Source organism: Pseudonaja textilis, chromosome 3, assembly GCF_049901715.1.
Source record: "Pseudonaja textilis isolate UNSWEBS1 chromosome 3, rPseTex1.2, whole genome shotgun sequence".
In the NCBI taxonomy this organism is placed as follows: domain Eukaryota; kingdom Metazoa; phylum Chordata; class Lepidosauria; order Squamata; family Elapidae; genus Pseudonaja; species Pseudonaja textilis.
The window spans coordinates 15,813,926-15,826,185 of NC_141992.1; the positions used below are offsets into that span (position 1 = coordinate 15,813,926).

Here is a 12,260-nt window from a genome sequence, read left to right on the forward strand (position 1 = left end):
CCATCTTGCCTTTCATCCCCCCAGTTTCTCCAATCCGTGCTGCAGATCCAAATACCTTTAAAATATTAAAGGTGAAAGATAGTAAGGTTTTTTTATACCAATGCTGCAAAATATATATTTTGCAAAGAAATAGGAACTGATAGGTTCTCCATAGCATCTTGACTTCAGGTGTCTCAGATATTTGAATGCATCCTGTTATCATTGAACTTCCAACTAACGATTGATTGATTGATCAAAATAAAACATATAAAACAGCATTAACAACCCCAGTGCAATAAAAACAGGTTAAAAGCCAGAAAGAACCATTTGTTTTAATTGCTTTATGAAACATCTGGATGGGAAAGTCTTCACAAACCTCTGCTGGTGGTGAATTCCAGCACTTGAGACCTGCAATGGACAGGTCTATGTTGGGGGATTACTCTCAGCAGATCCACTTGAGGTAACCTTCCCAGGTGGATAGATACAACCTTAATAAGTCATTAGTTACTTGTCTCTGGTAGGCCCTGCCCTATAGCAATAGCACTTAGATTTATATACTGCCCCATAGTGCATTTACAACACTCTCTGAGTGGTTTACAATCTCAGCATATTGCCCTCTAGAGTCTGGGTCTTCATTTTATTGACCTTGGAAGGGTAGAAGGTTGAGTCAGTCTTGAGCTGGTCATGCTTGAATTCCAGACTGTGGGCAGAGTTTGCCTACAATACTACTTTCTAGTCACTATGCCACCAGAGTTTCCTATGCTTGGGGAATTTTAATTCCTCTTCTTGTCCACAGTTCAGCACTCCTCCAAGGCTATGTTTTGAATGATATATAGCCCTGGGAACAACAGTAGAGATATTGGTCTCCCATAAATAATGACTCTTGGCAAGAGGAAACTTCATTATGTCCATATAGGGTGGTTTTGGATTCAAGGCGTGCACCTTGCAGTCTCCTCTGATGCTTACTTGGAAGCGGCTTTCATCCGAGGCCTTTCCTGACACTTCCCTTGGAAGTAGGGAGCAATCTTGTTTTGCAAAGCAAACTCCAGGGGGTTTGTCATTCAAACATGTGTTGACCCAAAGCAGATCCACAGATCCATATTTGCATAGCTCTGTTAAAGAAAAGGAATGAAGGAGTTACCACTTCAATTCCAAGCTGTTGGTTTCCAGAATGGTTAAGCCGGGTGCTTTCTTACCAAGAACCTCAAAGCACCCCCTGGTGTGGAAAATCAAGACTATGCAGCCTGCAGGTTACAATTATAGATTCATATGTCCCAAAGATGCTTTATCCAAGAAGTTCCTTCAGCTTTGGAAGAAGGTGAAGAGCTGAAGAAGCTTCTTGGATGAGAAGCAAAACGTCTTCAAAGAAAAACCAGAAAGTCCAGTTGCCTCTCGGATAAAGCATCTTTGGGACAACCATGACCTGGATGACTGATAGACATATAGACTCATATATTATAGAGGTGGAGGTCTTAGGTGAAGTACTTAGTTCCGTTTCCTGCTGGATCCAGAAAATGTAGAGCTAAAGGCCCCGCGGTAATATAACTTTGACTTAAAAACCACAGCAAAAAAGTGCCATTGCAAACAACTCTTCTTTTTAAGATGTTTCACCAAATGTAATTTACTCCCCACCTTTAATGTGGCCTCTGGAGTACCAAACAGCAGTATATCCAGCTCGTGTTTGATGATGCTTGTTGTACCATTTGCCCTTTCTGAAGCTAAGAGTATTCTATTCTTTTGGATGCTTTCCATACCACTGACCATATTCTCAGGTCTTTGTAGAAACTGTTCTAAATTGTTTATTAAAATGCTGGACATAGCAATCTGAATTATTATGTTCTGTGGGTTGGAAACAATCCCTTCCTTTTCCATTCTGTTTTGTACCTATTTCTTAGTCCACATAACAGGCAGTGCTTGCTTAACCACCATTAATGGTTGTTGCAATTGCATGATCTTGGCGCCTAACAGTTCTAGCAATCCTCAGTTACCATCAACTAAACAAATTCCACGGGTGTTTAAGTGAAGACTTCATGTAACCACAACTGCTGACTTCTGCCAGCTTCCCCATTGATTTTGCTTGTGGGAAAACAGTAGGGAAGTTTGCAAATCATGACTGCGTGACCGTGGGGGTGTTGTAATAGTCAGAAATCCACGCTGGTGGGCAAGTGCCAGGATAGCATTCACATGACGACAAGGCCCAATGACAGCAGGACCTTGTTCAGTGCTGTCATTAGTTTGAGCAGTCACTGAATGAGTTGCCATTAACCAAGAATCCCCTATACTTGGTACAGCTGAGGATTTGTTTGGATATCTAAACAGGGGGAGAAAAAAAGTATTATTTACTCAGTTGTGCCTTTCAGGCAGAATACGCCAGAACCCCCACTTGTGAATATTTGCTTGGTGGCAAATAGGTTATCTCTGTGGACTGTGTGAATTACATCTCTGAACAAAGCTTTAGCTTCCTAGGTTACATGTCACACACATTGATATGGGTGAGGGAAGAAAGAGCAAGAACTGTTATCCCTGGAGTGCTTATAAGGGCACTTATCTTTTAAGCACCCCCAGAAAGCTGCTTTGCAAAACAGTATGCCTTCCTCACTTCTAAGAGAGAAGGGGTTTTGAAGGATAAAATTCTTCTACTGCTTCACTTTGCTCCATTTCATTTTCACCAGCCCTTTTCATTTTATATTTTCTGTTTTGCGTATGTACATTCAAAGGGGCAGGGTTTTGTTTTTTTTTACTTTACAATTTTACAAAGATGACATGTATTAAAAGCTAATTATACTAATTTATCCCAAACCTTACTATGTTTTTTTTTTTTCATTTAGAGTATTTATTTTTAGTGAGTTTCTTTTGTGGATCATCCCTCCTGCACATAGATTTCTACAAAAAAAAAACGCAAACAAACAAACTACTAACCAAATAAGTTTCTTAATAGTGAATTGAAATCAGCCTGATTAAATTATACAAGAGAGCAATGCAGAAATCCATCAGAGCCCAAAGGGTGCTATTCTCCTACATGTGATTTCAATTTATATTTAATTTTATGTCACAGAGTGGTGGTGTGGCCTAGAGGTGAAGCTCTCACCTCACAACCAGGAGGCTGTGAGTTCAATCCTACGTAGAGGCAAATATTTCTCTCTCCAGGCACAATGAGAATATATCTGATGAAACAATCTCCGCATTGGTGACAGGAAGGGCATCTGGCCACTAAACACTCAGCTCCATTCAGTTGCCCAAAACTCTACTCCACAAGGGATTACAGGGTCTTTAAAAGAAGAAGATTTAATTTTGTATCACAATTGATGGGGCCCATTGTTTTGATGTTGACCTAGGATATGAACAAGTGTAAGGTTGGTTCTAGAATTTTTAATTTGGATTAATTCATCCAGATCAAAAACAGGGCAGGTTTCTCGTATGTAGGGGAGGCACAAAACTCTTAAAAAATGGAAAGGAAAAAGAGAAGCTCAAAAAGCCTCAGCTTGTCAACTCAGTGGCAGCCTTTAACTGCCTCCACCACACAAGACTGTCAGCTTGACATCAGCCTAAAGAACTGTAGAAGCAGATGGAATAATGCAATAGCTATCCCCACTGCTAAATTAAATAGACACCAGGGAGCATAAGGTAATGATATACTCACCACTTAATAAATCTGCCATGGGATGATGCAATATAAACATTTTTATGTTTAACTGTGATTCTATCCACTTTGGCTAGTAGGTGTGCGACTGTTATCAGGCAGATTTTTAACCCGTGCAACTTGAATTTTATGGGAGGCGGGGAAACTACCATTCAGAATGCAAAATTGACTGCTTTGAGCATTTGGGAAGAAATTCAAACCCCAAACAGTGTGTTTCACACTAGAAACAGAGATGTTTCACATGCAAAAAAACATAGCCAAAATGCTCGAAACAGCCTTTTTTCTTTTCTTTTTGCATTCAGGCAGTGGTTTGATCTAAAGGACAGCAGGGTTTGTGAATTTATATGCTCAAAACGATTCAGGGCTAAATGTTTTTGTTGAATTCCATGTGTAGCTTTCCATTTGGGGAAATTCTTTATGGTCCTCCTTACATGCTAATCTTGACCAGCATGTCTCCTTGTCTACCTGATATGATGAGAAGACCTAGTCATCAAAGAAAGTTCCTGATGTTGCTTCAAGTAAACCCAAAAAGGTCCTTTTTCTCCTTACGCCTAACCAGGGCACAAACATAGCAATAGCACTTCGACTTATATACAGCTTCACAGCGCTTTACAGCCCTTTCTAAGCGGTTTACGGAGTCAGCATATTGCCCCCAACACTCTGGGTCCTCATACCCTTGGATCCCTCTTTTTTCCTCGCAGGATATTGCCTTCATCTCAATCTCAACTCTTGAGTGAGACAAACTTAAATTGTTCTAGATAACAGACAGATAACAGATAATCAGAGTTGGAAGGAACCTTGTAGGACCTTGTAAGGCATCTAGTCCAACCCACTGCCCAAGCAGGAGACCCTACACCATTTCTGACAGATGGGAGTCCAATCTCTTATTGAAAGTCTTAAGTGATGGCCTTGCTGTACCCTTCCTAAAATAATTGTTTTCCCCTTTAAGGTGGCTGCATCCAATGGCAACTTGCAAGGTGCATCAAGCTTGCTTTTGTCACCCATTATACCAGACAGCATGCTGGGTGATCAGTAGTAACTGGGGTCAATGAGGCATTTATTAGCTGTTTCAGGGCCTAGAGTGCAGCCTCTGATCAGCCTTGTTTGCTGTCATTGTGCTGTTCTAAACACAATAACTCTTTCTTTTTTCATAGGGTGATAGAGCAAACAAGTGCTTCCTTTGTATTTCTTTGGCCATTCTCCTGTAGCTTCATGCAAACAGTTCCCTCCAGCAAATCCTTGTCTATCAGCATACTTGAATATGATGGATAGATGTTGCGATTTTACATCCCCCGTGGAATGGTGGGAACAATCAGTAGGTAGTAAATTTAAGCAGAGATGTATCAGAATTGTTCACTAGTGTTAAACAGCTTTGCTGGATTGGCTTCTTGCTAGTTTAGCGCAGGGCTGAAATAGTGTAACCTTTGAGTGACCAGTTCAAACCCTACCCCACTGCTTCCAAAATTTAACCCCAAAGAATCTGGAAGCCAATATAACTTTATAGAGAGGGGAAAGGAAGGAGAGGAAAATCTGAAATAAAAAATGTGCTTTTGGTTCAGCTCCCTTTTAATCTATAGAATAGAATAGAATAGAATAGAATAGAATAGAATAGAATAGAATAGAATAGAATAGAATAGAATAGAATAGAATAGAATAACAGAGTTGGAAGGGACCTTGGAGATCTTCTAGTCCAACCCCCTACCTAGGCAGGAAACCCTACACCACTTCAGACAAATGGTTATCCAATATCTTTTAAAAAATTTCCAGTGTTGGAGCATTCTCAATTTCTGGAGGCAAGTTGTTCCACTGATTAATTGTCCTAGCTGTCAGGAAATTCCTCCTTAGTTCTAGGTTGGTTCTCTCCTTGATTAGTTTCCACCCATTGCTTCTTGCCCTGCCCTCAGGTGCTTTGGAGAATAGCTTGACTCCCTCTTTGTGGCAGCCCCTTAGATACTGCTATCATGTTTCCTCTAGTCCTTCTTTTCATTAAACTAGACATACCCAATTCCATATGGTTTAACCTTGTTGAAGTACGGTGATGCCGGAATAGATGTAAGATAAGAACCCAGCTAAGATTTTGAGATAACTGACATGCCTGCAATCAGACCCGCCCTATACCTGTTGCAATACCATGATTAACACATCCATTCATCCATCCATCCAATTTATATGGCTACCCATCTCACAAAAATGCAATTCTTGGGCTGCATACCATAAAAATATAAAACATTAATGTTAAAAAAAACAAGGAACAGTTGTTTGTCATGTCAGCTATTGATGTGCTGAAGAGGAAGGTCAACAAAGCTTATTTTGGTTATTGTGAGCAGGTTATTCAACCAATCCTTGACCGTATTATGCACAGCACACATAATCAAGATAACCCCATTCAGCAGCAATTCAGGACAGATGAAACAGAACAGGGAGAAGCATTGGGAAGAGCAAATAATCATTTTTTGTCCAATTCAAGGGAGAGGGGTGAAGGATCACACTTTTAACTCCGCCTGTGATGTCTCATCCAAACCCCAGATCCAGAGCAAGATTGGTCTGAGCATGAAAACCTTTTGAAAGCTACTGTTACATATTGTTTGGGACATAATGAGTTTTGATGACTGTCTTCATGAAAGTGAGCGCCACATACTTTCATTGGGCTACTCTTCAGTAAATCTAGAGATGGCTAGAATCTAGAAATCCACTCTAGAATTACAATAGGACAAACACGAAGTATGGGGCAGAAGAGCCCCGATTCAGTTTATATCTCCACTGTGAGTTTCATGAAGTTGCAGTTATCAAAGCTAGGATTTTGAACTAGGACCTGGGAAATCCACATTGACGTATACCCTGAGCTATGAAAGCTTATTGGATGGTTTTGAGCCAATCACTGCCTCTCAGTGTAACCTACCCTATAGGCTTGTTGTTTGGGGAGAAAATTGCAAGGCTACTATATACTAGTAATATATACTATTTTACTATAGGCTACTTAGGCTGCCTTCAGTTTCTGGATATGAATTAATAAGCAAATTAGACAGTTATCGCCATATAAGTGTAAAATGACTTTCCTGGAACCCTAACCCAAATAAGAAGTTTTCATGGCCATTTTTAATTGAATAATTTTGCTGGAAAATTTCATATATTAATGCATTGCTTGTTTTGCTTTTGTTTTCTTTTTTAATGAAATCTTCACCTGGTGAAACAGACACCGTTATTTCTTGCCATCTGGAGGTGCATTTATTAGTGTTCCTCTAATTTTTGGTACACTGGTTATTGTTTATACAGTATAAAATTAAAAAGAGAAACCAAATTTCGGGTCACAACAGCTCACAACAGCTTTCTGAAATATGGAATTTTTTATTAGTTACATCAGTCAAATGCTGCAACTGGATTAATATGCCGTATGAAATCAGCACTGGCAATCTGTTATCTTTCAGTTCAAAGGAGTGCCTTATCTTATACAGAGGCATTTTTGTGACAAGATTTGCGGGGGAGGGGGGAAACATCTGGAGTGGTTCATTTCCATATAAATCACTTCTTTTCCCTTCTTGAGGCCTTGGGGCTTATGTGTGCAGAGCAGAGTTTTAAAACACAATGGAACAGAATGCATTCAATAGGCATTTGATGCCTAAATATACTGCAAAACAGGCTGGTACTGTAGCCTGTCTATTTCACAGCACACTTTCATATTTGAAGTCATCTTAATTTTAAGTTATTTTGCCTACACGAGGCACTGAAATCATCACAGAGTGCAAAAATAGAGAATTTTTTTTCATCCCTCCAGAGTTGATGTTGGTTTGAGGGAAAGTCATATAAAACTTTATACACAGGAACAGGATATAATATAACATTCATATCACTTTAACCAGAGTTGGTATTCAGCAGATTCTGACCAATTCTGGAGAACCGGTACCAGAAATTTTGAGTAGTTCAGAGAACCAGCAAATATCACTTCTGACTGGCCCCACCCCCATCTATTCTCCGCCTCCCATTGAGTCCCAAATAATCGGCTGGGTCTTCTTTTGTTGCCCTGCACAGGAGAACGGAGCTGGAAAGCTGGTTAGTGGGGTGGGGAGGGGATGGGATTTTGCAGTAACCTTCCTCCTGGACTGGGAAGGGAATGGGGATTTTACAGTATTCTTCCCCTGCCACGCCCACCAAGTCACACCCACCAAGCCATGCCCACAGAACCGGTAGTAAAAAAAATTGAATCTCACTACTGACTCTAACCCAAGAGAATTCAGTATATGTACCATTTTGATTGATTTTAGTTCCTTTTTTTTTCTACTGATCTGAACAGATCAACATCCTGCCTCTTGCTACTTAAAACTTTGGGAGTTTCTATCCAATTTGCATTCATTATGCAAAGTTTGTATAACTCCCTCATTGCGTGATAATTGGCAATTATCAGGTAGTTTGGTTTAGATGCACACCAATAAATTTTGTCACCCTCTCTTCTGGTTTCAACTGGAGGTACAATTTTCATTTTTGCTCATTTTCTTTTAAAGGCTTGCATGGCCATGCAATGCTTGATTCAATGTGCTGTAGATCCTGAAGCCTGAGTGAAGAAGCTGAGAAATCATTGATGAAATACCCCAGGGGAAGTTCAGGTTTGGATAAAGGGAAATTCCACAAATAACGTTTATAATCCCATAGAGCTAGAATATGAAAATTCCAAGCAAATGTCACAGCTAAAAGAGTATAAACAATTAGATTCCAGTGCATTTGAGCTTTCCAAGTTCTAAAGCTAATTATCCTTACTGTATTCCACTGCTCCCATTTTAACCAGTTCTTCTGATAAGAGTCTCTTTTGTGATTTACAACTTTCTAGACAGTCCTCTTAAATTTAATGACCAATAAATGCATTTGAATTGCAACTCTCAGCTAACAAGGCTCAGCCCGGAAGAATTGTTTTAGACATTCATCTGTCAGCAAGGTGAAACAATATTGATTAAGCTTTTAAATATGTGCTAAGATGCTTGCTTTGTCTTACAAGTTCTTATTTGGGGGGCAGAGAGAAAAATTGCAATTGGAATTTCCAAGCCCCTGACAAAAAACATTAAGTGCATTTCAGTGAAAGCAGACACAAAAATAATAGGGAAATGGAGACTTTGGAAGGAAATCACACTCATTTCTTTTTGTGTCTTTCTACTGCTAATTAACAATAGGTTAAGAACAAAGGATACTTGATACTCATTATTCTCAATAAAAGCCATGGATTGAGCTGTCTTGCTGAAATCTAGCTTCCACCAATAAAAGAATCATGATAGAAACATAGTTTACCATAAAGGCCTGATTACTAAACCAATATATTGAAAAAAGCAGCAACATGAATATGGAATTGTGTTGATTTTTTTTCTTCAGTGACTATTTGTTTCCCTTTGGCTGAGCTTAATCAATTTTATAGGGTTTCTATGAGGATTGAATAGAAAAAAATACAGGGATGTCACCTTGAATCCCTTGAAGAATAACAAGATTAATACTTAGATATTTCAACAAATGGTTATTTTCTTATTTTTTATAACAATCCCTCCAAATAGTATGTTGCAGATTAAAGTGTATTTTGAAAAGGAATAGTTTTCCAAGAAGAGTTTAATGAATGAATAAATAATCACTCGCTTTCCTTGTTGTTGTTAGTCACAAAGTCCGACCCATTGTGACCCCATGGACAACGTTCCTCCAGGCCTTCATATCCTCTACCATCCCCTGGAGTCCATTTAAGCTCACGCCGACTGCTTCAGTGACTCCCTCCAGCCACTTCATTCTCTGCCATCTCCTTCTTCTTTTGCCCTCAACCATTCCCAGCATAAGGCTCTTCTCCAGTGAGTCCTTTCTTCTCACTGACTGGTTTGTTTGCCTTGCAGTCCAAGGGACTCACAGGAGTCTTCTCCAGGATCATAATTCAAAGGCCTCAATTCTTTGGTGCTTAGCCTGCCTTATGGTCCAACTTTCACAGCCATACATTGCAACTTGGAAAACCATAGCTTCCCTTGGTTTCCCCTAAATCAGCATTTGGCACACAACTAATGAGTGCTTATAATTGTCGATACTCTTGTGTTTTAAAATAGGTTGTAAACATTAATGTGATACCTCTCCTTTGCAATTCAGAAAGATCTTAAACCTATGAAAAACACAGTTTGAATTTTGTCACATTGGAAACTTCTGAAATATCATTAGGCAAGAATCCGTTCTGCCAGCTTCAACTCTTAAAGACAACTACGGTCTCTTGCCCCATTATGCTCAATATCACTGATTTTATAATAGCTTTTTTTTCAGAGTGCAAAATGGGACAGATGTGATCCCCAAACTTCTCCACAATAGGCAGGGCCAAATATTTGTCCCTACATTTTGCAAGGGAGGATATTAAAATATAAAAAAGGTAGTTTAAGCCTTGTATAGGATTGTACCTCTTGATTCCCCCAACAACCTCCACTCACTAATTCTTAACTCTGCTTACTTTTGAGAGAGGTCCTCAAAATGCCAGTTTAGTGTGGCACATCTGCTCTATGGGGTTCCAGGCATTACTTGTATCTGCATGGAGCCGAGCTCATTCAGCATGTCAAACAGGTTCTGTGCCACTTAGCTTTCCTAATATAGAGGGCATTCATATCTGGAGACCTTCTTTATTTACACATCACCTGCTTGGTGGGTAAATTCCTCAGCCACACAAGAGCAGGTGCTTTCAAACCTCTACACTATCTTAATGTGCTGTGTTTAAGAAAAGGCGGGCCATACATTAAAATGGAATTTCATTGCCTACAGCTCTGAAAGGGTCACCACCTCCAATATACACTACATAAACATGACAAAACAAAACATAAATAAATAAAAACAATACAAAATTATATTGAAGGTGGTGGTGACCCTTTGTGAGCTGTAGGTATCGAAATTTCATTTTAATGTATCCCAATTAGTGTACATTCAAAGTGACAATAAAGTTATTCTATTCTATTCTAAAAATATTCTGTCATCTTTCCACTTTTTAGGATGGCAGCTTATGGCCTTCGGAAAGCACAGTGTCAGGAAATGGTGTAACAGAGGTAAGGAACAAACATGAAATAGAGGATAAAGCTCAATTCCTTGGTTTGCATGGCAACCTCATGGTTTTTCCTCCTTCTTCTCTCCAGCAGCAAGTCTATACACCAAGGCCTACCGACAGACTAGCAGTCCCATCCTTTTTGCAGAGAGACCGCTTCAACAGATTCCAGCCAACCTACCCATATATGCAGCACGAAATTGACCTGCCCCCTACCATCTCCCTGTCGGATGGAGAAGAGCCACCTCCTTATCAAGGGCCCTGCACCCTGCAGCTCCGAGACCCCGAGCAGCAAATGGAACTCAACAGGGAGTCGGTCCGAGCTCCTCCCAACAGAACCATCTTTGACAGTGACCTGATAGATAGTTCAGTCTATGGAGGGCCCTGCCCTCCGAGCAGCAACTCGGGCATCAGTGCGACCTGCTACGGAAGCAACAGCCGAATGGAAGGGCCTCCTCCCACGTACAATGAGGTCATTGGCCATTTCCCGGGATCCACGTTTTACCAGCACCAGCAGAACAACAATGGGGTACCTTCGTTCACTTCGCCTTCGCCCATCAGCAATCTCGAGAGCACAACGATGTGGAACAAAGAGAAGGACAAACAGAAAGGGCACCCTTTTTAAGAAAAGAAAGGAAAAGAAAAGAAAGGAAAGGAAACACTCTGCACTTCTTGATAAATAGGAGGGGGGTAGGATATGGAGATGGGGAGGAGGATGAAACCAAACTCCCTTCTCCAACTCTGTGTAGTATAAATATTTACATGTTATGTTTGGTCTGAATGCACAAGCCAACAAAACTTGCAAAAACATTTCTTTGTTGAGCTCTGTTAGGAAGATTTTGATTTTTTTTTTTCCTTTCTAAATAAATCTACAGCAGTCCTTTCCCGCTCCCTCCTCCTCGCCCATTTCCCCTTCCCCAGTTTTGTATCTAGTTGAATTGCGTGTGTGGATGCTACGACTTTCGTTTTATTTCACTTAACTTTAAAGGTTGAAAAAAAAAATATTTGCACAAAAACATTTGTTTAAAAATCTGCAATATATATATAAATATATATATTAAAAAAAATAAGAGGAACTGTATGTGTGTGGGGGTGGGAAGCAGGAGTATTTTTATATTAGAAGAGGCCTATTGAGGAAAAAAAACAACGATTTGTTGTGTTTTTTTTTTTTTCCTGAACTTAGAATATAAAAACATGGCAACTTTTGAGAGCCAATTCAAGAAAGCATGTATGACGTTGTAAAAAAGTGAGAAAGAAAAACAATAGGAAAAAAAAGAAAAAAAAACAAAAGCAGGGGTTTAGAATTATTTATATAAATGTTGAAATTTTGCACTATTTTTTAATATAAATGTGTCAGTGCTTGTGTTTGGTTAGAAATCTCTTATCCTGTCTACCATAAAACTGTTGAGGAAAGGACGTTGAGGTCTGAACAGAGTCACGGCGGGGGAGGGGGGAGAAGGACTGCATCTTGTGCAAAATTTTCTTTTTTTTAATACTTCAGAGTCACATGACCCTCTCTTAGACCTCTTGGTAGTTCCTTGGCACCTATCAACAAGTACAGACGGATGCCTATAAAAGAGACCAGAACCTACCATGTACATGTATTTCATTAACTGT

At 39.7% G+C, this 12,260-nt stretch overlaps 1 protein-coding gene across 2 annotated transcripts in view; it reads left to right on the forward strand.

Moving 5' to 3' along the window:
* The window catches only part of PMEPA1 (prostate transmembrane protein, androgen induced 1), a 74,881-nt gene extending 63,579 nt beyond the window's left edge, over nt 1–11,302 (forward strand). The window contains exons 3-4 of one of the 2 annotated variants that reach the window (XM_026697450.2): nt 10,594–10,647; nt 10,735–11,302. In XM_026697450.2, the coding sequence (XP_026553235.1) occupies nt 10,594–10,647; nt 10,735–11,268 (588 nt within the window). In that variant the 3' untranslated portion in view covers nt 11,269–11,302. The remainder of the gene's footprint in view (nt 1–10,593; nt 10,648–10,734) is intronic. The other variant, XM_026697451.2, reaches the window with a different exon arrangement.
* The last annotated feature ends 958 nt before the right edge of the window (nt 11,303–12,260 follow it).